The 27,509-nt window shown below is 60.3% G+C and overlaps 1 protein-coding gene and 1 long non-coding RNA gene across 2 annotated transcripts in view; one reads left to right on the top strand and one right to left on the bottom strand.

Annotated features, from left to right (window-relative positions):
• The window catches only part of ARID3A (AT-rich interaction domain 3A), a 28,547-nt gene extending 10,694 nt beyond the window's left edge, over positions 1-17,853 (bottom strand). Inside the window, exons 1-2 of the mRNA XM_045543100.1 lie at positions 17,424-17,853; positions 16,102-16,438 (exon numbers count right to left, since the gene is read on the bottom strand). Coding sequence (XP_045399056.1) covers positions 16,102-16,438; positions 17,424-17,797 — 711 coding nt within the window. The 5' untranslated portion in view covers positions 17,798-17,853. The remainder of the gene's footprint in view (positions 1-16,101; positions 16,439-17,423) is intronic.
• Positions 17,854-22,469: 4,616 nt separating this feature from the next.
• Positions 22,470-26,104, top strand: LOC123632889. Its single transcript, XR_006733495.1, has 4 exons — positions 22,470-22,822; positions 23,633-23,719; positions 24,905-24,996; positions 25,850-26,104. It is a non-coding gene; the product is annotated as an uncharacterized LOC123632889 (long non-coding RNA).
• Positions 26,105-27,509: the final 1,405 nt, after the last annotated feature.

The following is a 27,509-nucleotide window of genomic DNA, read 5'->3' as shown; positions in this document are numbered from 1 at the left end:
GGCCCCAGGACAACGCCCAGCTCCTGCCAACTGGGACAGTGCTGCTGGGTGCTGGGGAGGTGGGTCGAGGGCCTGGCCACCCCTTGACTACTCTGCCCATCCCCGGGCCTCAGTTTCCCCATCTGTGTAACGGAGACAAAGTGAGGGCTTCTGGAAAGGGGCCAGGGCGGCCGGGGGCCCAGACCTCTGCCCTGGGTGGTCGAGCAGACGGAGGGCCAGCTGCCAGGCCTTTGTCTCCGCCCCACCGGCCAGCCCAGCGCCAGACTGGCCGGCCTGCATTCCTGTGCTGATTTATGGTGGCCAGAGAGGCCCGTTTCCCCTTCCCTGCCCGAGGGGCGTGGGGCCTGCAGGTAGACAGGCTGGCCGGGCCCATGGGTGCGGGTGCACACACACACATGCACACGTGTGCACATGCACACATATGGCCAGGTATGTGACCCCTAGGCTGTGCAACCCTTGTCCCGGGTACCCTCTCAAGGAGGGTTCCCACCACTGAAGTCCCCAGCTCACACATTTGCCTGAGGTTTTGTCTGTTTTGTTCCCAGCATCTCCGATGGCGCCAAGCACACAGTAGTTGTTTAATAAATGTGCACGGAGTGAACCTTGATTTTCTCAGCTGCACGGCAGGCCAGGCTGAGCACAGAGTGAGGCAGAAGGACTCACAGGAGGCTGCCTGGGATGGCAGGCGCTTGGGCAAAGAAGGTTTCATCGCTGGGGCTGCCCTGGGGGGAACATGTCACCCCCAAAGTTGACATCCACCTGGGACCTCAGATGTCAGGCTGCGATGAGGTCTCACTGGGGTGGGGTGGGCCCTACATTTGATGGCCAACGTCCTCGTAAGAAGAGCGAGACAGACCTAGGGAAGAAGCTGGAGTGACGTGACCACAAGCCAAGGCCCCTGACCCTTTTTTTGTTGTTTCAGGGCCCGGAACCCCCAGAGCCGGGACCCTCCCAGGGACCCCTGCAGGGAGCCCAGCCCTATGGCACCCTGATGCAGACTTCTGGGCTTCAGGACTGGGAGAGGACAGATTCCTGTTGTTCTGAGCCTCTGGTTTGTGGTCATTGTCACGGCAGCCCCAGGACACTATTACAGGGGCCGATGAACTTCGGGGCCTTCCTGGACAAGGCGGGAAACCTGCTCCGAGGTTCTGACCTGGGGGGGCGGTTCACACTCCCTACACACCTTTCCTGGCCCAGCTACCACAAGAGACTTCACCACCCCTGCCTCAGTTTCCTCATCTTTTGAGGAAAGTATTTGATAAAACACAACAACCTTCCTCTGAGCACCTGGGACTCCAGCAAGCCCCATCTTCCAGGTGGGGGAACTGAGGCTCAGTGAAAGAAACAGCTGTTCCATGACAGGTCAGCAAAGGTGGGGCTGCGGGTGCGTCACCCCCACCTCCTCCCAGGCCAAATAGTGAACTAACAGGCCAGTGGCAGGGCACCGTGAGACCCCCCAAGGGGCAGGGGAATTGATCCAAGGCCATAAAGGGGGGACATTCAGGGGCTCCCCAGCTGCCGGTGGAGGAGGTGGCTTTAATGGCCGTTGCTGTGGGCAGCCGGCAACAAAGCCGGGCAGTAAAGGCCGTCCAGCTTTATGGAGCGCTGGCCTCCAGTTCCGCTCTCCTGCAGGGCACGTCCCGCTCTGGCCAGCTGCTGAGGGAGGCCCTGGGGATGGGGAGCAGGGGACAGTGTCAAGGCTCCCCTGTGACGGTGTCCAGGCCCCCCTTGTGGGCCAGTGGGCCCGGCCTCCTGCCCTCGAAAGGCTCCGAGGTTACACTGCTAAGCCACAAACACCCTGTCCCAAACCCAGGCCTCACCCCCCACCTGGGTTCTGCAGCTGGAACCTTGCCCCTCTCGAAGGTAGGGCAGAAAGCTCCAAAATCAGGAAAGCTCCAAAATCAGCCGCGCACCGTGGGCCAGGCTGGAGACCGGGCAAAACCTCCGGGACCCCCTCTCTGGGCTTGGGGCCACCGAGAAGCCGCCTGGTTTGCCTGGGGCCATGCCCTGAGCAAGGCAGGTGCTGGGGCAGCTGACAGCCCTAGATACCCCTCCCCAAGACACCCAAGGCCCCCCAGGGAGGAACCCCCACCTCACCTGCCACCCAGCCTCCGAGACAGCTCCTGTCCTCATTCGCAACGCTTGCACCGAGCCTGCCATCGCTGATTTTCCTGTTTTCTTCCACCCTCTCACGGCCCAGCCGTGCGGATCTATTTACACATCTGTCCCAGAGCACATGGGATTCTTTTCTTGCTCCTAGTGTCTAGTATCGGGCTGAGCACACTGCAGGTGCTTAATAAATGCATGTTATATAAACCTCAGTTCTCAGTGCAACGTGTCCTTCTCTGAAGTCGAGATGCACTGCCGCATAGATCCTGCAGGGCCGCTGGGGTCCCGGCCCCGCCGGGATGGAGGGTGTGAAATGCTGGTCACCAGGGCTGAGTGGATCGTGTCTCTCCTGCCCGGCACCCCTCACTCCAGAGAAGGGGAAACCAAGGCAGAGACGGTGTGGGCTCCACTTCCCCACCTCCCTCCCTGCGGGACCCTTCTCCACTCAGCAGCCAGAGGGGGACCTTCCCCTGGCTACAGTGCCCCAGGGCTCCCCAGCACCCTCTGGCCCTTTCCCCACCCCAGGGCCTTTGCATAGCCAGTTCCCAGGTCTGTGCACGCACGGCTCCCTCCTTCCTACCCCAGCATCACACCTGTGTCACATGCATCACAGGGGACTCAGTCACCATGTTGGCGAATGAATGAATGAGAGCAACGTCCTGGTCCCTGACACCCATGGGGGCCCAGGAGCAGTACAGGGGTGTGAGGGGCCTGGGCTGGTGGTGCTGCCTCCCTGCACCAGGCTAGGGGAGGGAAGGAAAACCTGTGATTACCACCCCAGGCCCCAGAAGGGCAAACAGGAAATTCTTGTTTCCTGTCATTTTCTCCCTCCACCCCCCCAACAAGAAACTTGGGCCAGTGGGGTTTTATGCTGACCAGGCAGAGAGCCACCTGGGCAGCAGTGACTGGGACAGGGGACCCCTGTGGGTCCGGGGAGCTCAGTCCCAGCTTGAGAGGGGAGGGAAGGTCAGGTAAGATCCCCTCAGACCCCCCAGGCTCACGGGGACTCCAAAGGGACAGGCCCAGCTTGGGGACAGGTTTGTCAGGAGAGGAGGGGGCTGCCAGAGCCCAACTTGGAGCGGGCCCCTCCCCAGGCAGGCTGGACCCGGGGTCCCATCCCCCGTGCTTGGGTTTTCCAGTCTGTCCCCAGACAGGCCCCACCTGTGCAGTGGCGCCGAGGCACCCAGCTCGCCCTGGGGGTTGGGGCGGTGTCCGGTCCAAGGCCGAGGGGCCCGCTGTAAAGAAACCACTGTCGGCAGGGCCCCCTGGGAGGACTTTGCCCCCTGCAACGGGCCCCCTCCCGTCTCCCGGGTGGCTCCAAAGTCCACGGAGCCCCACCTTGAGGCCACAGGGCCGGGAGGGGGGCGCCCCTGCAGTGGGGAGGCGCCCGGTGTGGCCTCTGCCGTCTGACCACCACCGTCAGGAGAAACCGAGAAACAACCCAAGCGTCCGACACTGGGGGACCAGCTGAGCCCCGGCCGCTGAGAATGCTGACCCTAGATTTGGCAAACCGGCATCCGAGGATAACAAACTCTCAAAATGGCACATTTCTGCACTGCCCAACGAGGCCTGTGGGAAACCAAAGAAGTACGTTCTCCTCTAAGGCCAGACGCAGGTTCGAGGACGCTCAGAAAAGGCGGGAGTGGATGAGTCAGCAGCCGGGGCACCGGGTGCCCACAGGGCCACGGGGAAAGAGAGACACCATCCATGCACCAGGGCCATGAGTGTGTGGGGGCCTCGGCCCACTCAGGACAGAGAACAAAGGGGACAGCAAGAAGGTCTCCCCCCTCCAGGCAGGGTGGGTCCTAGGGGAGCAAATTCTTTAATCTCATCTTTAAAAAAAAGTCTCTTAAAAATAAATTTACTGAAGTGAAATTCACATAATATAAAGTGAACCAGTTTAAGGTGTACGATTCCGTGGCATTTGGTGTACTCATGATGTCGTATAATTACTGCTATGATTTAGTTCCAGGCCGTTCCATCACCCCAAAATGAAGCCCTGTCCCTATTAGCAGTCACCCTACAACCCCTGCCCAGCCCCTGGCAACCACGAATCCACATCCCATCTCTATGAATCTGCCTGTTCTGGACATTTCATATAAACGGAGCCACACGCTGTGTGTCCTTCCATGTCTGGCTTCTCTCACATACATGAACACGCATGTATAATCTCACCTATTTCTGTATCCTTTGGATTTTAGACAAGAAATAACTCATTGCAACTCCAATGTTTAACCAAAGTTAAACTAAACCGGCTGGTTTTTACCCCTTGGACCTCCCATGACACTTCCTTCTCGCACTCTCCCAGGGTGGAGGGTGTGAAGGGCTTTGAAATCAAGACTGAGATCGGGCCAGGACTCTCCCCTGCTCAAGAGCCAGTCACAGCTCCCTATTGCTGTCAGTTGCCCAACTCCCTGCCGGCCCTCCACACGCCTCCAATCTGTCTCCCCTTTTACTCAGTGTGCACTGGCCACCCACCTGGTCCTGCCCCAGGCCTTTGCACCTGCTGGCCCCCTCCTGAAGCTCCTCTCCTCAACTTTAGCATCTAATTTTGGGGTTGGCTCTTTTCCATCCTTCCCTTCTGCCTCCCACGCGATGAGAGCCCTATGAAGACAGAATAGGGGTCTGCAGGTGCCCAGCACAGGGGCTGGTATCCAGCAGGCACCCACTAAGGAAGGAGGGAGGGAAGAAAAGAGGCCTTGTCCTCTCTGATGCCCCACCCCAGGCAGCCCCCAACCCCCCACAGCCTCTGGCCCCTCGCCCCCTCCCCCTTCGCCGCCTGATAAACCGGGGCGTTATCGGGCACCCGCGGGTGGCGGCAGAGATGACTCAGCACCGGTAGCTGTTGCTGGGGTCCCCAGGTGGGCAGGGTCCCTGGGGGCTGCCGGGAGCCTCCCCCTTCACAGAAACGCCCACGCTGCCCTGGGAGGGGTGGGGCGGGGCCCAGCACGGCCGCCTCCAGGTCCCCGGTGTGCCCACTCTGCACTTGGGGAAACTGAGGCAGACATGGGGCGGGGAGCGGGGATCTGTGCCAGTCTGCTGATCAGGTTTGAAGAGGGAAAGACGCGGCCAGGCTGGGTGCTCTGTGTCAGAGCCTCGGCCGGGTCCTGTTCCCACCCCACAGAGACCCGAGGCCAGGAACAGATGGGCGGAAGGAAGGAGCCCCTCCCTCCCTGTGCTCCAGACTCAGTTTACCCATCTAGGGGCTGAGTCACTGTGATGAAAACGTGGAGGCTGGTGCCATAGCCCCCGCATGGCAGCGGGGATAGTGACTCCAGCGTGGCTGGGGGACACGTGGGGTGGGGGACATTGCAAGTTTGAGGGTTTTTTTTCCCATTTTGGAAACTCCCAGGACTCTATACGGAGGAGCTGGTGGCCGCGCAGGGCCGAGTCAGCCACGGGGTTTCTGCCAAGACGATCCATTCTGCAGCCATAATTGAGCGTTTCTTGTATGCCAAGGCTGGTGCTGGACATGTGTCCCCAGAAAGACCCAGACTCCCCAGCTCAGGGAGTCCCTAAGCAGGAAAGACAGCGGAAACCCAACGGAGGCACAAGAGGAGCTGGGGAAATAAGACTTTGCGGGAGCGAGGCCCGGCCATGGCCAGGGCAGGGCGCCGGTGACCCCCGCACAGGGCAGGGGCTTCCCCAATGCCTGCTGGGCCACCGCGGGCCCTCCCCAGCCCTCTCCGGAGGTCGGCCAGGCCACCATCGCTCCCCAGGTGCAGCAACCGGCTGGGGCCCCCCCAGGCCACGCGTCCTTTCGATTCCCGTCAGCACAGCAGGGCCTCGGTGGACACAGATGCCGCAGCAGCTCCACAGAGCTCGCGGGAAATTGAGGAAGTGATTCTGGGCGGGGCAGAAACATCTGTCCGCTTGACACCCCCCCCAGCCTTGTGTCCCCTCTCTTGAAACACACAGCGCCCCACCCACGAGGAAGATATTAATAAAAGCTCCAGAAATGACCACAAAGCGCGAATACAGCAGGCCAAAGCTTCAAGGTGCTTCTCTACGGATTTCCGGGTCACGAGATCCCAGGGGAGTGCGCTGACGCCAAACCCTCCTCTTTCTCCATTTTGGGGCTTTCAGGTGGTCAGAGGCCACCTTGGAACCTCAGTCTCCTCATCTGTGAAGTGGGCAGGGGTCGAGGGATGGATGGCAGAGCCGGCTGGTCAGCTGCCAGCCCATGTCACCATTAGGGAAACTGAGGCCCACGTAGGGTGGGCAGGAGCAGGCCCAGGGCTGAGGATGCACCAGGATGAGATCGACTGACATACACTTCTAGGAAGAGGGTGCAGGAGGGTGGTGGCTGCCCACAGCGGCATGAAACAACATGCAAATTGGGGCTTGTGACCTACTCGGGGTACCCGCCAGGAGCCGGCTGGGAGCAGCCCCTCCACGCTCAAGGGAGCCCATTTCCCAGACGCAGAAACAAAGGGACAGAGACGGGAGAGCTGGCAAGGGGTCCCCGGGCAGCGAGGGAGCCTGGCAGGGCTGGGGAGGCGCACAGAGGGACACACTCAGCCACACGCCATTCAAGGCACCTGGCACTCGGGGTCACTGAACAAATGCCTCAAAGCATCAGATGACGAGAATCTTCTCTCCCCACAAACTGCTGCTCCAGGCCACCCCGGGGCACTCTGCACGGGGTCCGGGGTCACCCAATCTGCACACGACACATCCTCTCACCCCCCAACCCTGGCCCCCAGGGTCCCCGAGCCTCCATCACCCCCAGAAAGAGGCTCCGCATTGCCCAGGGCCCTGGCCGCAGCAATCAGAACCACCCTGGGGTTTCCTCTGCAAGGAGGTGGCTCATCTCCTGCAGACAGGCCCTGGACAGACCCCAGGAGGGTCTTCCCTGTTGGGCAGGGATATTCCGGAAGATTCGCCTGGCGTGAGAGGTCCAGGGGGCCAGGACACCCCCGTCCCGGCCGCATATACTGGGTCCCCACGGACAGACATGGGGCTGCCTTCCAGCCTGAGCCTGAAGACAACGGCAGGAAGGAAGGGGCCGTCTCCGCCTCTGCCCCGGAGTTGAGAGGAAGGGGCCCTGGTGGGTTCGGGGTCCCCACAGGGCACACAGGCAGGCACTTTGGGCAGGCACTGCGAGGACCACCCTCACAGGGAATCACAGAGGGGAGGATGAGGCACAAGCCAGGGCCACCTTGGGCATACAGGAGGTGCCAACGATGTGCCCTACAAGAGCCAGAGTTGGAGGCAGATACTCGGTGAACGATGATTAATGACAACAACGAAAACAGTAAAATGACAACATCCGGCACTTGTTCAAATACCATCCCCGTGTTACAGGGGGGGAAACTGAGGCCCAGAAGGAGGAAGTCACAGGTAGAGGTGCCATCTGCACCCCAGTATCCACCCCCAGATTCCATTAAGGAGACGAACAGTCCCAGAGGTGACTTCAGGCCCAGGCGCGTTTCCAAAGATTAGCTCCAAGTGTGACAGTAGCGGGGCACGTGGGCCTGGCGGGGCGCAGGGCAGAGTGCCAGCCCAGGCAGGGGCCGCAGGGTCGGGAGAGGGGCAGTCGGGGAGGAAGTTTCGGGCGGCGCGGTGGGGGCGGGCAGGACACGGAAAGAGGAAGAGAAAAAGAGATGGGACAGAGACAGACAGGGCTGGACTCCTGGACCCCCAGTCCCCATCGCGACCCCGGCCCACCTGCATCTCTGGGAAGAATTTATAGGCCAGTTGTAAAAGGGAGACAAAACAAGACTACTCGGAAGTCGGGCCCTCAGGGCGGGGAACAGGGGTCCTGGGTCAGGGAAGGTCCCAAGCCCAAAAGATCCACCTTCGGAGCAAAGAGTTTTGCGCCCTTAAGCGGAGTAGGGGGCTCTGGGGACACCCTAATGGCAGGACAGACACGTCACAGCTGCACACAGGGCCCTTGGACGCTCCCCACCTGAATAGAGATGCCACACACATGCACACACATGTGGCCACTCCATACGCACAGGACCTGCCGGCCCACCCAGACACACACAGACACACCTTGGTGACAGCGGCAGAGACAGGCCCACCATTTGCCGCTGCCTGGGCTCCAGAGCCACCAGGGTTAGGCCTTCTGCCTGCTCTGTTCACAGATGGGCCCCCCCGCACACAGACGGGGGCCAGCACACAGTAGATGCTTCATAAATGTATGCCGAAGGACCAGGCTCAGACATATGTGCACACAGCGAGGCCGTTACCCCACGCCATGGCCTTGTGGATGGGATGGTCAGGGTCCCCGGGTCCCAAACCCATCCCAAGGACAGGTCTGCAGCCAGCCAGCGTCAGGGCCTCAGCGTCAAAGCCCGTCCACCCCAGTGCGCGGCTCCCTATGACTGAGCAGGAACGCACAGCCCTCTCGAGGTTTCGGGTGGGTTTCTTGTGGCTGCTGCGACAAAACTCGGCAAATGGGGTGGGCTCCAACGAGAGATTTCTTCTCTCACAGTTCTGGAGGCCAGAAGTCTAAAATCAAGGGGTTAGGCCGGGCATGGTGGCGCATGCCTGTAGTCCCAGCTACTGGGAAGGCTGAGGCAGGAGGATTGCTTGAGCCCAGGAGTTTGAGGCTGCAGCGAGCTGTGATGACACCACTGCACTCCAGCCTGGGCGACAGAGCGAGACCCTGTCTCTAAAAAAAAATCAAGGTGTCACCTGGGCCATGTCCCCTCTGGAGGCTCCAGCAGAGGGTCCTGCCTGCCTCTCCCAAGTTCTGGGGGCTCCTGGCATCCTTGGCTTGTGGCCACGTCACTCTAGCCTCTGCCTGCGTCTGTGCACAGCCATCTCCTGTGTGTGTCTGCATCCAATTTCTCTCCACTTGTAAGGACGCCTGTCACTGGACCAGGGCCCACGCTGCCCTAACACAACCTCACTTTAACCAATGACAGCTGCCAAGGACGCTTTTTCCAAACAAGGTCACATTTGGAAGTTCTAGATGGACGTGAGTTTGGGGGGATACTGTTTGCCCCAGGACAGGTTTCCTCCTGGGATGAGGGTTTTTATCTGTCTTCTTGTCCATAATCTATAAAGACACAAGGACACCACTGGGGCCCGAGGGAGTCCACTACAGGGGCTGCCCACACGTGCTCTCTGCCCACCCTCGGCCCACAGAACCCCAGCCCAGCCCTGACCAAGGGGCAAGGCCGCGTCCCCGCGCCGGGGCCTTCAATGGCCAGATTAGTTACCGTTTAACCCCGTGACCCCCGATTGTCCTCTGGCTGTGCGTGGCCAGCAGAGCAGAGAAGAGGCGGTCCGCCCCCCGCCCCTGCGTGCCCACCCACCAGGCCGGCACCCCAGCCACTCCCTGCGCCGGCAGAGAGCCTGACCGGATGGCGGAAGGCATCTCGCCGGCAATGGGCTTGTGGTGCCACTGCAGGGGACAGGGGGACAGTCCCCCCCCAAGTCAAGTGTCCCCTGGGTCAGGCCTCCAAAGGGCTGCCTCGGGCTGGCTGCTGGGACCTGTCATTCTGCCCCAGTAGGTGCCACAGGATTTAGGGGTTTGAAGGGTTCTAGACACTGGCCCTTTGTGTTTGGAAGGGAAACCAAGGCACACAGCGGGCAGAGCCCTGCCGGCAGCGCCCCCAGTAGCCCCGTCCAGACCTGGATGGTCACTGGGGCTGTGTCAGCCAGGCCAGCTCCAGATCTGTGCCCCGCCGGCCGACTAGAGCCACTGACCACGATGGCACCACCCTCCAAGCAGTCGCCGGGGCGAATGGTTAACTGGCCCCCAGGATCTCACGCTCACGGGGCGGGGTGGGCCCATGAGGCTCCCAGGCACTCAGGCGCACAGGAAGTCGCCCACAGGCATCTGTGTGCACACACGGGGAGCCCGGCAGACACGCTCTGGGATATACACTCACATACACACATGTGCTTGCAGACACTCCAGACACGCATGCAGCCATGTCCAAACAGAACAGCCACTCGACACTATCACCCCGCTGTGGACACAGACATGCAGGACACCGGGGCAGACACGCCTGGATACATGGTCTCAAGCCACACACGTGTGTGTCCAGACACCCGGGATACACTCGCCGAAATGTCCACGCAGAACAGGGATGCAGAAAGTTTGCCACGTCACATGGTGTGCACAAAGACGTCTAGAAACACGCCACACACGGGGCCGGGGACATGCCAGCAGACGTGTGAGATGACAGATACGTACAAAAGATCTCCCACATGGGTCCTCGGGACCCCAGAACATGCACATGTGCCATACACACAGCCACACGCAGACCCACGGAAACCAGCACACACCTGGAGTGCAGAGGCGCGAAGGGTCTGGAGAAAGATCGTAACTCACACAGGGTCCGGCCAGGCAGGGGCCCCTCAAGCCCACCCGCCATGTCTGGATACCCAGTGCGCACGCCCTTGTCGTGCCACATCACCCGCACCCACTCCCCAGCCGGGCACTGAGTCGGGCAGACACTCTGCCCGCCGGGCACCGCTCCCTGGAGCGCTGCGTGTGTTATTAGAAAGCGTGGGGCGGGGCCAGGCGCTTGGCAGCCACAGCCAGGGTAGGGAGCAAGCGGTGGACGTGGGGCCAGGCCACGGCGGCGGTGACCCTGTGGCTGTGACCTGGCGGTTGGGTGGTGGTGCAGGGGCCAGATAAGGCTCTTCCGGCTGAGTCAGCGCAGCTCTCAGGGCTGGCACGGGCCGGGGCACAGTGCCAAGGGGCTGGCAGGCGGGCACCTCCCCGCACCCGCCGAGGCCCAGCTGGCTCCGTGCCAGCAGCCACAGCGGCTTTGATGAGGCAGGCACTGCCCCGGCGGGGAGCGCTGGGTGCCCAAGGGGCTTCCCAGCACCCCTCCCCCACCACTCACGTGCGGTTGGGGCTCCCGGGGCCCCAGGAAGACGGTGGTACTGGAGCTGTCCCGGAGACCTGGCTGGCTCCCCGTCCCTCTCGACAATCGCGCTGTGTCTTGAGTACACCAGACTCCGCCCCACACAGAACCTGGCACCTGACCTCGGGCCTGAGTTGTGCCCTCTGTCCAGAGCACCCTCCTACCTTGTCCTCCCCGGGCCCCAGAGGCCCAGCTGCAGCGCTGCCTCTTCTACTCCTGCCTGGATCACGGACTCCTCCATGCCGTCCCCAACACAGGCTCCAGAAGGGTCCTCCCAGCCTCTCTCCCAGCTCCAAACCCTGCCAAGGCTCTTCTGAGCCCAACTTTTGTTTGCCCTAATGTCCTGCTCACTCCTCCCCTCCCACATTATGCTCCAGCCACATTGTTCCAAGAACCAGGTTCTGCCTTTGGCTATCTGACAAACTCTTACACATCCTGCAAAGCCCCAGCTCCAATGCCCCTTCCTCTGTGCAGCCTTTCTCTCAACCCCTTTAGCCCAGCCCTAACCTCTCAGAGTTGGGAGTACCTGTGCCCAATACTGGCTCCCACCAACCTGGAGGTCTCCTAGGCAGGATGAGGAAAATGTCTGCCACCCCCTCCTTGCAATTCCAGCTCCCCACACCTGCCCCACATGGCCCCAGGCAACTCTCATGAGCCCAGAGATGTTCATTGTGGGATTGTTCACAACAGGAAAACAAAAGCTCGACGTGCTGGTGTCCAGCCAGACAAGGTAAAACCCTACAGCAGCTAAAGAGAAGCAGGTGGCTCAGGACACCCCAGTAACGATCTGAACAAACAGCATGTCAAACTCAGCATCAGGTGGAACCTTCTCGCCCCCGCCACAAAGATCACATCTTAGACACTCCATGGGCCACGTTCCTGGGTGTCTGTGGGTAGGGATAGGCCTAGGGAACCCGTAGGGTCAGGGAGCAGCTTGAGGGTCATGGCAAACGCTCCCTTTTCCCTCTCTACAAGAATGTTGTCAAATGCTACTTCTGGAACCAACAGTGGATTTTTAAAACCTATCAATGTGCATTTCCCATAATTAAATCTAAATGAAGTCCAGGCTCTGTGGCTCACGCCTGCAGGCCAGCTACTCGGGAGGCTGAGGCGGGAGGATCGCTCGAGCCCGGGAGTTGGAGGCTGCAGTGCGCCACTGCACTCCAGCCTGGGCTTCCCCAAAACCCTATAGCCACGGGCTCCCTGGGCCATCCCTCCACAGCGCATCCTGGGGTCAAATCCCAGCTCTGACACCTCCCCCACGTGACCATGGGCAACTGACATGATCTCTCGTGCCTCGGTTTCCCCCTCTGCACAACGGGGCCAAGAGCAGTTCCCTCTTTGTGGGATCAAGTGAGAAGACGGGAGACAACATGTATAAAACGCTCCGTCTGCTTCCTGCGCATAAACGACTGTGTTTAAAAACCAGCTAGTGCTGTCGCTTCCACACTTCTGAGCTTGTCGGCTGGCTCTGTGGTGAGCAGACTTTACCCTGGGAAGCAGAGGAAAAAGTCCTGACATTTAATGCAAATTAAAACCACAGCGAGAAGCCCTACCACCCCCACCAGGAAAGCAAGAGTCAAAAAGTCGATGACAAGTGTTGGTGAGGATACAGAGGACCCGGAACCCTCCTACTGGGTTGGCGGGAATGTGCCATGGGGCGGCCGTGCAGAGCAGTGCCACAGCCCCTCTAACGGGCAGACATGGAGTCCCCATGTAACCCGGTAATTCCACTCCCAGATACACAGCCGAGTGCAACAAAAGCATACGTCCACATAAAAACTCGTATGGCATCACAAAGCCAAAAGGCAGGAACAGCCCAAGTGTCCATCAACGGGTAAGCAGATAAACTCAGCATGGTCTATCCACACGTGGAACATCACTCAGCCATGAAAAGGGACGAGGCTCTGACACAGGCCACAGTGTGGTGGACCCTGAGGACATCGTGCTCAGTGAGAGACGCCAGACACAGAAGAGCACACAGTGTGAGACTCCGTTTATATGAAATGTCCAGAATAGGCAGATCCACAGAGACAGGACATGGATTCGTGGTCACCAGGGGTTGCGGGGGATGGCAGGATAGGGGAATAACAGCTAAAGGGTACAGAGTTTATTTGTGAGTTGATAAAAAATGCTCCAAAAATCAACTGTGGTCTTGGTTGCACATATCTGTGAAGATGCTAAAACCACTGAATTGTATACCTTGAATGAGTGACTTCTATGGTTCATGAGTTATATCTTAATACAGCTGTGTAAAAAATTTCTTTAAAACACACTGAACACTTACTTGAGTTATAGAGACTAAAGGATCGAATTCTTAAGAGGCTGAAGATCTGTGATTAAGGGTCTGTGGGTTTAAAATCCCACCACGGCCGCGTCGGAGACAGGACGTGCTACATCCAGGCAGCGAGGTCCCCATCGCACCCTACCGATCCCTGGCTGGCCTCCTTCAGTGCGTCCCAAGCTGCTGCGGTGAGGATCCAGGTTTTAAAGGAAAGCGCCGGTAGCTGTGAGCCTGCCCCTCCCGTCCCCTCCCCAGCCTGGCTGTCCCCCAGCCCTGCAGCTGTTGAGGATCTGCAGGCGGAAGTGAGCCCCAGGCCCTGCCAAGACCAGGGAGGAAGACTCGGATGCCGTGCCAAGTGGGCCGCCAGCCGGCCAGGGCTGCCACGTGCCAGGAAGGAGGTGGGGCAGGCGCCAGAGTCAACATGGCCCCGGCCAGGGGGTGGCCCCAACATCTGCTGGGCTGGCTGGGCCCAAGCCACTATTGACACTGGCTGCACAGGTGTCTGGCCAGCTGGGCAGGAAGGCGGCACGGGCAGCTGGACCTGCAGCTAACACCCCAGGACTGCAGGGCCGCCCCACCTGCCCACACCCTCAGCCGCCATCCCCTGGGAGCCTGATCCCACCCCAAGCGAGACCCACCCTGGCGGGGCTGCATTGACCCCCACACACACCAGAGCCAAGCCCAGCCCAGCCTCAGGGCCTTTGCACAGGCTGCTTCCGTTGCTCCTTCTTGCCGCATCAGGCTGGGCCCCCAACATCACATCCTGACTTGCGTCTAGAGCTGAAGCTGTGAGGGGCCTTCCCATCCTCTGTGGGGGCCACCTTACTGTCACCCGTGCCTTGTTCACTGAGCTCGACCCCAAAACGCCAACCCCTGAGGGTAGGCACCAGAGAAGACCGCCTTCAGGACACTGAGGCCCCCACCCCCGGCCTCAGTTTCCCCACCTCAGCATCTTGCTGCAGAAGAGCCCCTGAATGGCCTGGGCTTCTGCAGCACCTATGACCCCGACCCCAGCGTCCCACAGACTGGACAGTGGCTCCCATGTTTGGCCTTCGTTCCCGGCATGCAGAGGCCATGCCTGGTCTGGCCTGGCCACCCAAAAACATCCCCATCAGCATCAGGCCTTGGGGGCCACCTGGGCGGGGCGTGCGGCCTGGGGTCCTAACGACCTCCAACCCCACCAGGCCTTGACTTCCCTCTGAGCCCAGCCACGACCCTGCAAGGGTGGAGGTGCCTATTTGGCACCCGCCTCCCCCCACCCTGAGGCCTGGATCCAGGGCAGATGGCAAACGTCGGGTGAACACACACACACACACACACACATAATTAAATATAACTCGCCCTCGAACGTGCGACCTGCGTCATCTTAAACTCAGAGGATGTCAGGAACCCCATGCCATGAGACGCCGCCCTCCAACCCCGAACCCTAGTTTTCTCGCCTGCGAAATGGGGGCAGCTGCAGCGCGGCCCCTTCTGCAGGGGAGAGAGAAACCGAGGCACAGGGCAGAGGGGAACTGACAAGTTGCCCACTGCACTCACCAGAGCACAGGCTCAGGCTGAGCTCCACACACAATGACACAGTCCGATCCCAGAGCCTCCCCTCGGGGCCATGCGTGGGGGGCCCAGTCATGCCGCCCAGGGGGGACATCTGCCAGCTGCCATGCTCAGTGCCTCTGCCAACGCCAGGACCCGGAGCCCCACCCGGCCCTGGCCTCCCGCCTCCAGGTTCCTCGCAGCTCTGCCCTCAGCCTCGCCAGGGCGGCACTCACTACCTGCAGCACCAGCCCTCACTTTCCGCATTCCCGCCTCCAATTTCAGTCATTTGTCAGTTTTTGGCCCAAACGTGAAGACTCTTGAGAGCTGGCGGGGCTGGAGTGCCCTTTCCCACCGGCTACCCAGGGACACTAAGAGCAGGGAGCCCCCATGGTGGCCTCAGGCCCTCCCGGGGGCGACTTGGAGCCAATCCTGGAGGTCCAGGTTCCAGAAGGGGCCAACCTGGGACAGATGTGTGTCCCCCCTGGCCAGAGCCCACCCCCCTAGGGCCACCCCGCGCTGCGGCTTGAGTCCTGGGCCAGAGGTGAGTTCCCACCGGCTGCCCTCCGGGGCGGCCGGGGCAGGGCCCAGCTGGCCGAGGGCTGGAATGTGAGCCCACTGGCCGGCAGCAGCCATCTGGTTTCCATCTGCCCAGCCCAGCACGGCCCAACTTCAAAGGATCCCCGCCCAGCCACTTCCTCTGGCCAGGCTGCCTGCAGGGAAGAGCCAGGGCGGCCCCTGCTTCCTCCTTGCCCCTCCCGGGGCCCAGGGTCCCCGAGATCCCCCTGCCAGCCCCAGCGCCAACCACCGACTCGGAGCCTCGAGAGTCCTGGCTCCTGCTGTCCACGCCAGAACCATGCTGGAGCCACCCCAGTGTCCCCTCAGCCACCGCATATGGCTGGCAACCCCGCACAGCTCTCTGTAGAGTAGACTCCACCAGACCAACCGGCTGGCACCGTGTCACCAACGCCCCCAACTCTCTGCCTGCATCACTGGGCTCCACTGACAACAGGCACAATCCAGCTGCCTGGCCCTCGCCCAGATGTTCCCTCCCTAGACCCGTTTCCTTCTCTCTGCCTTCACCTCTGCTTAAGCTCCCAGTGTGGGTGCTGGGGAGGCCCCCCAAGTCTGCATCCTGGCTGGCGCTCCCCATTCATTCGCACAGCAGAGCATCTAACGGCCGGCGCATCCCTCCCACGAGATGAACGGGGCTTCCCCGAGATCCCGGCACCAACTCTACGCCTGGCACTCAGCGGTGCTCTCGGGAACCGCGCCCAACTACGGGACCTGGCAGCTGCCAGGGCTTGTGCCATGCCACCCCTACGTCACACCGCCTACCTGCTTGAACTGCTCCTCGTATGTCCAGTCTCCGTGGTCCGGTGGCTGCAGCTGAGGTGCCACATGGGTGGCCCCCCGGGAGTGGGCAGGGCCTGGCCCCGGCCGCTCCTGGCCCCCCAGCGCCCTGGGAAGGCCATCGCTGCAGAAGGCCTGGGGCGGCTGGGCCTTGTGGGGGAACAGGTTGGCAGAGCCCAGGCCGGCAGGGCCTGGGGGCCCCAGCCCCTCCTCATCCTCCTCCTCTTCTTCGTAATCCTCCTCGTCTTCCTCCTCCTCGTCTTCCTCCTCCTCCTCTGCCAGGTCTTCCTCGAGCTCCTCCTCCTCTTCCCATTTCGGCTTCCTGGGGCAAGCAGAGTGCAAGAGTCAGAGGAGACAGTGCCAATGCCCACCCAGGGCAAGGTCCCCTCCCTGTCCCAGCCTCGATTTCCTTCTCTCACGACAGGGAGAACCAGCCTCCATGGACTCAGGCTGCAGAGGGCTTGTGTGCACAGCCGAGCGGGGCACTGGTCATGCCCATTTTGTCCCCTATTAGCCCAGAACAGCATGAACTGCCCCTTCATCCTGAACGCCAGACCCTGCCGGCCTCCCAAACCCCTGGCTCAATCCCGCCCCCCAACCCTGGCCCCAGCCACACAGGTGTCCTCTTGGGGTGTGAATACCATCGTGCCAGGTTGGCCTATGCCTCAGGGCCTTTGCTTACACCATTCCCTCCACCAAGCATACTGTTTCCTCTGCCAGGGCTGTCACCTTCCCTCACCTCTACCTAAAGCTGGCCTCGCCCCATGTGCTCCCACGGCACCCCTGCTGGGTTTGCCTGGTAGCCCCTTGCATGACCTGCCACCACCTGCTTCTCTGCCTGCTAAAGGTCTTCCCAGAAAGCTGCGGGTTCCCAGAAGCGAGGCCGTTGGGGCCTCAGTATCCTGCAGGTCCTGGTGGGACACGCTCTCTGTGCGGACCCCACCAGGTCTTCAGGTTTTCTCTGCCTGGACAACAGAATCTGCCATAGCCATGTGTGGCCACATTGCTTTAAATTAACTAAAGCGAAGTAAAGTTAAAGACCAGATTGGCGGCCACATTTCAAATGCTCAGCAGCCACGTGTGACCGGAGGCTCCTGCACCAGATAGTGCGGAGAACGTTTCCATCATCACCCAGAAAATTTTACCGCCTGGCACTGCTCCTGACACCAGCCCCAGAGGACGGGCTTTTGCCTCTCCTTCACGGCTGGGTCCCGGGGCCCAGAAATGCCCAGCATGCGCCCATTTTGCAGATGGGCAGAGTGAGGCTCAGGGCCCTGGGACGCCCCTGCCCCCCAGACTCAACTCACAGGTCCTCGTCCGAGCCCAACTCCTCAAAGTGCCCGTCTCCTGGCCCTTCCCTGCCTCGGCCAGGCCGGGCAGGTGAGCCCGGTGCCCCCTCCCGGGCAGTGTCCTCATCCTCCGAGGCTGGGGGCCCATCCTCAGAGCCACCAGGGCTGGGCGGATGTCCAAGGCCGGCGGCTGCAGCCCTCATGGCGGCCAGGGCAGCCATCTGGGCCCGCTGCATCCGCGCATCAGGCTCTCTGTCCTCTTCCACGGTAGCCCGAGCCCGGGCTGGTGGGCAGGCGGGGGTGTCGGAGGGCAGCTGCTGCCGGGCCTCCAGCTCCTGGCGTGCCCGCTGCTGCCGCTGCAAGAGCGTCTCCATCACGGCCTGCAGCTTCATGGCCCTGCGGGCCGGGCCACCACCACCCCGGCCACTGGGGGTGGGCGGCGGGGGCGGCCCCTGTGGGGAGGGGGCCCGGCCACACTGCAGCGTGGGGGCCGCGGGGGAGCTGGGGCAGTGCAGGGTGGCGGGGGGTGGGGGGCGGGGGCCGCCGGGCTCAGGCTGAAGGCTCGCGGGGCATGCCTCCTCCTCACGCCAGGCAGGGGGGGGCAGGCTGGGTCATCCACGTGCTTGCAGAGACCTGGGGGCAGCAAGAGAGACAGACACAGATGTGAGACCTCGCCTGGGCCCCTTGGCCACCTCGCTGCCAGCGAAGGCCTCTGGGAAACCCCGCATCCACTCCTGGCAGGATGCAAACCTGGGCACCTCCCTGGAGGCAGAGGCGCTGGCTCTCCCCATCTGGCCCGCTATGCTGGCCCTCCAATGGGCCTGGGTAGCGGGGTCACCCCGCACTGTACCCCAAAGTTCTCAAGGCCCCCACCCATCTGGGACACAGAGAAACACGTTGTCGCCGACTGTGCCTGCCCAGGGCAGATCTTGGGTTATTGCTTCACAAGCAGAGTAGCGGGGCTGGGCATTCCTGGGCTTGGATTGGCCAGCCAGCTCCTGGCCTAGAGGCCCCACGGGTTCTGCGTTCCAGTTCTGAGTTCCAGGTGCTGCCTGCTCATGCTGTAGCAACCAGGCCCAGATATCCTCCTGTCTCAGACTAACATGGAGTGAGCACTTGCTGTATACAGCCCTCCCCGACTCATGCAACTCATTCAGACAACAACACCCAAGCCTCAACCTCTCTGGGCCTCGGTTTCCCCACCTGCAAAACGGCGTGGACAGTGGCACCCACCTCACTGCACCCGAGTAGGGGTGTTCAGCAGGAAAGGAGGCACCAGGCCAGTCCCCCTTTCACAGATGAGGAAAAGTGAGGCTCAGAGATCCCCTGCTCAGGACCCACAGGGCTGGGATGTGAACCCAGGTTTGGGTGACGTCAGAGCCTCCCACACTGCCCCCACACTCTCTGCAGGGAGCGGGGCTCTGGAGTTCCCCGGTCCTCTGGGATCCCAAGTGGGCCAAATGTCTCAGTGCAACACGGCTCACCCCAGCTGGGAGTCCCTTGACCCCTGTCAGCCCTAACTGCCAGGGCCCCTGACAGGGACTTCCAGGACCTCTAGGACCTGGGTCTGGCCCCAGCCCCCATCCCAGCCGAGGTCACACCCGCATTCGCCCAGGCAGCCAATAAATCAGATGGGGCAGAACCCAACAGGCCCAGGGGTGACACCCTAAGGTACATCCTGGGGACAGTGGGGGTGGCAAGCTCCACCCTCCACCAAGGCAGAAGGGTCCAGAAGGCTGCTCCTAATCTCTAACCTGGAAATCGAACCCCCAAGGCTGAACAACACCTCTTGCCAGACAGGGGAAGAGGAAGGGGCCAGAGTGCAGTCACTAGGTGGGGCAGAGGCTTCTAGTAGCCAGCAGCTGGTGAGCTGCTGAGAGACCTGACCCTACCCTGGGGAGCCTTGTCTTGCAGTATAGACCTTATTACCACTCCTCCAGCCTCCCCAGTGACAAGAGGGGCCCCTGCAGAAGCCACAGGAGGGAGCCCAGAGGCCGCCCTCCTCCCCAGACACCCTTTGCCCAGACCCCTGGGTCTTCCAGCCTTTAGGGTAAAGAGGTAGTGGGTAGGGGGACAGGTAGGTGGTCCCTGTGAGGGGAGGGGAGGGTGCATATCCCCAAATAGCCTCAGTGTCCCATCTGTTGGGAGGGGGCAGAGGTCCTTGGGCACCAAGACCTCGGGGGCCCTGGTGCTGGGGAATGACCATGGGGCCTGGTCCTCGAGGCAGCAAAAGCAGCACCCAGCCCCCCACCCCAGCTGGCAGTCAGCCCCCCCACCCGCCCCAAGAAGTGCTGAGGGGACATTTCTGGCCCAGTGTCTGGTCTGGTCCATTACCCCTCCCCCACATTTGACAACTTCAAGACAAGCCCCCCCCACGGAAATGTTCCAAGCAATGCCCCCCTCTTTGGGGCGGGGGGCAGAAGGAAGAGGCCAGAGGAAGCCACTCCCCCCCACCCACCGCCCTCCCAGGCCTGGCGAGTTTAATGACCCTTCCGGGTCGCCTGGTGGGGGGAGGGGAGCAGGACAGGCTTCCACGTCGGGGCCAGCAGAGGGGGCAGGTGGGAACCCCAGAGCCCCCCCCAGCCAGGCCTGGGCCGCCCCCCATCGCCGCCATTAACCCTAAGCTGTCCACACCCACCCCCTCCAGACCCCTCCCCCCAAGAGCCCTTTGTCCTCAGCCCCCACCCCCATTTTATGACAGCCCCACGGGAGAGGCGTTCCCAGGCAGGGACCAGGGGTGCTGGGTGGTCGCTGGGACCTGGCTGGGGTTGGGGAGTGGGAGGGACCCAGGGCCACACCCTCCTCCCCCCACGCTGGCTGGGGGGTGGGGGGAGAGGTCACCCGCTCAGGCCGGGCCTTGCAAAACACGGTTATTTAAAGAGTTGTGCAAGGCCGGGGCCCGCGGGTGGCGAAAGGGGCCCCTCACTCCACGGAGGGACGAGGGGGGAGGGGCGGGGCCCAGCGCTGGGGAGGGGGCTAGGCATGGGGGGGGCGCGGAAGAATTAGCAGAAGAAAAACTCAAGAAGGAGAAGAAACAGGACGACAAAAACCCGGGTCCCGATTTCAAAAGCTTCTTGGAAAGCGGCCGATTTGCATGGGGGGGGGCACTCCCTCCGGCCCGGGGACGAAAAAGGGAAAAAATAGTCGAGCCCGGGGACGCCGCCGACGTTGGGGTTGGCAAACGCGCGCTCCCCGCGCTTCCTGCGCCCGCTGCTGTGTCCGGGGGGCTCCGAACCTGGGGTGGTCTCTTTCCTGGGACCCCCGCCCGGGTGCCGGGGCCGGGCTGCGGAGTCCCCAACAGGGGCCCCTGTCTGTGCCGGAGCCGCCACTTTATAAATAAACCGCCCAGGGCCGGGGAGGGTCTCCGGGAGCTGCCCTCTCCTCGGGACTCCCGAATAAACCCCCCGATTTCGGGGAGGAAAATGAAATAATAAAGTCTCAGGGTGCAGCCCCCCGCTCGCACTCCCAGCCCATTTCCTTCCGCTGGGGAGGGTGGGAGCGCGCGCTCGCGACCCCCGATCTCCCGCGCGCCCCTTTGCGACCTGGAGGAGGTGAGGTCCCCCAGAGCGTGGGGCGCAGAGAAGGTCCCCAAACGCCCAACCGCGCCCCGCCAGGGACGCCTGCCCAGCCCCGGACCCCCACCAGAGCCTCTGCCCAACTTCGGGGACTCCCTCCGCTTGGCTTCCAGGGCGCAGCGCGCCCACCCCGGGCCCGGAAGCAAGTGGCCCCCCAGCCGTACCGCGCGCGCCGGCCCGGGGGACTCATGCCCTGAGCCCGCCGCCCGCCCTTCCCGGCCCCGCCGGCCTCCCGGCCCCGCCGGGCTCCGCCGACTCACCGAGTCGCCGGCCGTGGCCGTGTCTACACCCCCCTCCGCCCCGATTGGGACCAGTCTCCCCGCGCGCGCCGGCCCCCCGCCCCGCCCCTCCCCCACCGGCGTTCGCGGCCCCGCAGACAAATCACCGGGTGACAAATCGCTCTCGGATGCAAATACCTCGCCGGTGATTCAGCGCCGCGGCCGGGCGCGGGGGGGCTCGCGAGGCCCCCTCGCTGCTCCCCGGACGCCCCCTCAGCCCCCGGGTTCAGCCCCGCGTCGGACGACTCCCCGAAGGGCGCTGGGGACGGGGGAGTGCACGGGATTTTTTTCAGGTCGCGGCCCCTTTAAAGGATAATAAATAATGAAAGGGAAGGGGAACAGAGCCACGGGACGCCCCGCCCCCAGCCTAGGGAGGGTCGGCAAAGTGTGCACCGTGGCCGGGAGCGCAGAGGGCGCCTAGACCTTGGGTTGGGCAGGAACCGCCGGAGGGGAAGGGGATAGGGAAAGAGGAGGAGGTCGGCCTCCGCCCGGACGGGCTGAGGATGACGGGGGGACCCACTTGGACATCGGGACCCCCTCCGCGTCTTACCTAGCTCCTAAGATGGGCCTACTGGGCTCGGAATTTCACCTCTGTCCCTTAGATGGAGCCACGGGGCGGGAGTGACTTCATCGCCGCCCCCCCCCCAGCCTCGGTTTCCAAGTCTGTGAGATGGGATTAAAGACCCGGGAAGGTCCGCGCTCGGGGACAGGAGCTGATTGCAGGCCGGGCCGGCGGGAGGGAGCGGGGCACGCCTGGGGGGCGCGCTGGGGAGGAGTCTGGGGAGGAGTCTCGGGGGACGCCCCTTATCCCGCACTGTGGCCGCCGCTGGGAACCTGGCAGCCCACCAACTAGTCGGGCCGAGAGGCTCACCTTCGAGACAATCACAATTTAATAGCAGTTTCCACGTTCGGAGCAGTCGGTGGCCTGACCATTTGCCCGGGGCACGCGGTCCATGCATTTGTTCGACCCTCGCGGCTCTGAGTAGCAGAGACGCTCCTTGTCCCCATTTGGCAGAGCGGGAAACTGAGTTACAGAGCGGGGTGCGGGGGAGCCGGTGGATGGAGGGCGGTTATGGGCTCGGCGGGGAGCTCTGCTCTCTAGAGGGCGACCCCAGGGGGCTCATCGTGGGGGCCCTGGCTCCAGCCCAGTGGGAGCGTGGAGGGCGCCCGAGGACCACCACTCACCTCTCGAGGGTCCCTACGGGCGGGGCTCCGGCTCCTGGTCTTGGGTGTTGGGGGGTCGTGGGCAGCCCCTCCCCCTCTGCTGCGACACAGGGCATCGCCACTTCCTCTAGGCCCTACTGCCACATTGCGCCTCCTCTCCCCTCCCTGCCCCCGATTGCAGGCCACTCTCCCAGAGAGTCCCAAGTCCAGGCTGGAGGAGTGGGCTTGGGAGAGCTGCCCCTCACCAGAGCCACGTGTAGTGCAACTGCAGCAGGTGCCTGGGAAACCTCCACCTTCAGGCTGCTCCCCCAGGGCTCCAAGGCGAGCACCCTCCCACCAAAGATGAAGTACTTGCAGGGCAACAGACCAGAAATGACTCCTTGCCCCACCTGTGAGGCAGGTGCGCTGGGCCTCTCTGATGCCTCAGTTTCTCCCCTCCAAAATGGGCCAATATTAATTCATGCCTTATCCAGTAGGTTTTAGGATTGCACTTCCCGTGTTCAAAGGGAAGGGGGCAGGGAGGGGGCATAATTACCCGGCAGGGCAGGAAGGTTAGTGCCTGCCCTACCCTGTTTCCCAGGAGGAAGCCCTGGTCTGGGGGGCTGGGGCCCAGGAGAGTGAGGGCTGCAGGGCTGCAGCTGCCTCCAGTGAGGGGCTACTATTTTTAGCCCAGGGAGGGAGCTGGGAATTTATACACAGACTTGCTGGCTCCACCACACCCAGGGATGCCCTGATGCCCCAAGGGGGTGGGCAGCAGTGTGAATGAATCTAGGTCAGCACAGGTCCATCTCTGTCTGTTTCTCAAGCTGTGAAATGGGTACAGCAAACCCAGTCCTGTAAGGTTTCCTGGCCAGAGCATCCCGTGGGGTCCCTGTGGGTTTGGGACACCTCCCTCCCCACAAAAAAGCCCAGCCTAATCTTCACCTAACCCCAGCTGGTCACTCTCCACTCAGAGGTACAGGGCATCCTCTTAAAAATTCCCCCAGGCCCACCCTCACAGCTCTTGGAGTTAGAAAACCCACACTGCTGGCCTCCCTCATCCAGCCCTCCTGAATCACAGCCCCACCTGCCACCCTTAGTGCCGCCCCGGTGTCCCACCAGCCTGGCCTGCCTTTCCCCAGATTGCCTGATGCCAGCACGTCCCTAGGGTCTGGCCCTGACCTCTCAGTGCTGGGCACAGCCCTGGTCACACCACCTTGTTTTTTTTTAGTTTGAAACAGGTGCATTTGTTTAACCTTCTCTGCCTGTTCACAGCTGGGTCCCCAGTCCTGAGGGCACAAGTTCCCCATAAATGTTGGTGAGTGAATGAGTCTGCGTGCTCCCTCCCTCACACCCTCATCCCCTCGGAGTTTTGTATTTTTGGTGTCTGTCTGTACAGAGGCCTCAAAAATTAAAAAAAAAAAAATTTTAAGTTGAGGAATGGGGAGGAGGGTGTCAGGTCATGAACTTGAATTCCAAACCAGTTTCTGCTTCCAAATCGCTGTGTGACCTTGGGCAAGCCATCCCAAGAAATTCAAAGTAATACAGGCCCATCTAAGTCTTTTTATTTTTTTATTTTATTTTATTATTATTTTTTTTTTTGAGGCAAAGTCTTACTCTGTTGCCCGGGCTAGAGTGCTGTGGCATCAGCCTTGCTCACAGCAACCTCAGACTCCTGGGCTCAGGCAATCCTCCTGCCTCAGCCTCCCGAGTAGCTGGGACTACAGGCATGCGCCACCATTCCTGGCTAATTTTTTCTATATATATTTTTAGCTGTCCATATAATTTCTTTCTATGCTTAGTAGAGACGGGGGTCTCGCTCTTGCTCAGGCTGGTCTCGAACTCCTGAGCTCAAACAATCCGCCCGCCTCGGCCTCCCAGAGTGCTAGGATTACAGGCGTGAGCCACCGTGCCCTGCCCCATCTGAGTCTCAACTACTTAAGCAAGACCGAAACGAGGGGATTACATTTTTGCTGGATATGGCTTTGCCTGATCTCCTTTGGTGAAAGGAGGAAATTGGCAACTGTTAGGCCTTAAAGACGGACACGTAGCAGCCCTCGGAGACTTTCGCCACGATATAAACAGAAGGAACCAAAATACAAACTAAAAGGGATATTCATTATAGTGGTCAGTAAAAAAAAAAAGAAAAAAAAAAGAAAGACGTGGTCAAAAATAAAAATAAAAAAAGTCGGGGGGAGGATGCTGGGCCCCAGCAGGAAGCCCAGTCTTCTATGGTCCACACCTGACCAGGGGTTGACTTGTCCCTTAGGCAGAGGGCCCACCAAATGTAAAAGAGGCAAAAATACCCACGATATAATAATAATAATAATGAACATATAATAATGAATTCAGCCTCAATTATATTCATCTTTACACCAACACGGTCATAAAATATCATTTTAAATACTTTTTCATAGAAGAGGGTTACCCTAACCCTTGAAACCAAAGTGACTGAGACCCGGGAAATACATAATATTGCTCTGCTTTTCTCATTTCACGGCAGGGACGCTTCCAGGAGGGGGTCCAGGCTGGGGTCCGAGTGAGCAACCCCTGCCCACCAGCTACTGGGGACACCTGGGCACCCCGGAAACGAAGGTGAGAAACCGGCGCGGGGCCCGCGCGCCACCTGCTGGGCACAGGCGGGACTGCAGTCCAGCCGGCCCGGGAGGGGGCCTCCCGGAGGGGCGGGACCCGGGAGTGGGCGGGGTCATCACTGGTGGCCGCCAGGAGGCGCCGTCTGCCCTGAAACGGAGTTTCGCGCCCAGACTTTGGAAACTGAGGCCTGCGGAGCCACTTTCGCTTCCGTAGCTGCCTTGGAACGCTCCAGGGTTGCCAGGTCAAATACAAGACTCACAGTTAAATTTGAATTTTTCAGATGAACAACGACTATTTTTTTTCCTGTAACCCTAATCCTAAACCCTAGCCCAAATCATACACAGGACATGCTGAAAAGTGTTCCCTGTTGTTTATCTGCCAAGAACTGCAAATCCTGTAACTCTGTTCGCTCAATCTAGCCATCCTTGCGATGCTCTGGGGGGCAAGGAGAAATCAGTCACCCAGCAGCCCTACCCACAGCTTCTCCAAAGCTCAGCTGGGGATCTCTGTCCCGTCCTCGCCCCAGCAGGGTCTGGGTCTCAGGTCACATGCCTCCCTCCCTACCCAGACACCCCCTTATCCCCATGCTGTGGCCCCCTAGGTCCCACCACCCCTCCCAGGTGGGCTGCAATGGTGTATGCCTGGTCCTGGCAGCCCCAAAGTCTGGGAGAATAGTCACAGTGATGAAATAAGAAATTGAAAAAGATTCCACATCCTTGAACCATGTCCCTCCCTGCTTAGAAGCTTCCCGTGGCTTCCATAGTCCTCAGGGAAAAGACCTGGCGCATCTTGGGTGCTTGCAAAGTCCTCACCGCCTCTCATCTCCCCTCCTTACCCACTTCCAATCCCACAGACATCCTCAATATGCCTCAAATCCACTGGATGTATTGTGCCTCAGGGCCTTTGCATGGGCTGTACTTGCCCTCTGATGTGCCCTTTCCCCAACCTCTGACCTCAGTTCCTATTTCCTGGACTCATCTCCACCATGGAGCCCTCTTGGAATCCCTTTCCCCTCACATCACTGCTGTGGCCCCACAGCCACCAATGCAGAGCCTGGCACACAGAGGGGGCTCTGAAAACAGTGTCTAGCTGAATAAACTTTGATGAAATAAACAGCACACTGAGAGTCTACAGTTTTGAAATGATTCCTCTGCCTGGATGTCACTTTCAATCCTTTAACGTTTTTTGGTTTTTTTTTCCAACTTTTTCAGATAATCATAGAGTCATGCAAAATATAATGCGGAGAGACCCTGTGTTTGCCGCACCTGGCTTGCTAGTAACATTTTGCAAAACTGTAGTGGAATATCACAATCAGGATGTTGACACTAATGCAGTTCACCAATCTCACTCAGATGTCCCCATTTCACTTGTGTGTGTGTGTGTGTGTGTGTGTGTGTGTGTGTGTGTGTGTGTGTGTATAGTTCTGTAAAATGTTATCACCTGAGTAGATCCCTGCCTCTACCACAACAGGTGGGTTGCATCCTGGAGTGGTTGTCCACCCACCTCTGCCTCCACAGGTGGGTTATATCCCAGAGTGGTTGCCCACCCGCCTCTCCTCTTCATCCCTAAGCCCTGCAACCGCTAATCTGTTTCCCATTTCCACAATTTTACCATCTCAAAAATGTTATACAGATGTGCTGGGTGCAGTGGTGCACGCCTGTAGTCCCAGCGACTGGGGAGGCTGAGGCAGGAGAATTGCTTGAACCCAGGAGTTGGAGGCTGCAGGGAGCTATGATGACACCACTGCAGTCCAGCCTGGGTGACAGAGCTCATAAAAATGTTATATAGATAGAGTCATACATGTTGTGGGATTGGCTTTTTTGGGCTCAACATAATTCCTGGAGATCCATCTCAGTTGCTTGCGTCGATAGTTTTTTTCCTTTTCACTGTTGACAGGCATTCTATAGTGTGCATGGAGGGACCTCAGTTTGTTTAACCAGTCACCTGTTGAAGGACATTTGGTTGTTTCCAGTTTGGGGCTATTACAAATAAAGCTGCTATGAAGATTTGCATAAAAGTTTGGGGGGTTTTGTTGTTTGTGTTTTTTTAGAGACAGGGTCTAGCTCTGTTGCCCAACCTGGAGTGCAGTGGTCAGATCATAGCTCCCTACTGCCTGGAACTTGTGGGCTCAAGTGATCCTCAGGTGCATGCCACCACATCTGCCTTTTTATTTTATTTTTTAAATTTTTTGCTAGAGACAAGGTCTCACTATGTTGCCCAGGTTGGTCATGAACTCCTGGGCTCAGATGATCCTTAGCCTCAGCCTCCTGAGTGGCTGCGACTACTAGTGAATAGTCAGCTAATTTAAAAAAAAAATGTTTTTAGAGATGGGTCTTGCTATCTTGCCCAGGATGGTCTTGAAAACTCTTGGCCCCAAATGATCCTCTCACTTTGGCCTCCCAAAGTGCTGGGATTACAGGTGTGAGCCACCATGCCCACTGTATACAAATTTTTTTTTTTTTGAGACAGGGTCTCACTCTGTCACCTGGGCTAGAGTATAGTGCCATCATCAT

Source organism: Lemur catta, chromosome 1 (assembly GCF_020740605.2).
Source record: "Lemur catta isolate mLemCat1 chromosome 1, mLemCat1.pri, whole genome shotgun sequence".
Lineage (NCBI taxonomy): Eukaryota > Metazoa > Chordata > Mammalia > Primates > Lemuridae > Lemur > Lemur catta.
This window is presented reverse-complemented; position numbering and strand designations above follow the sequence as displayed.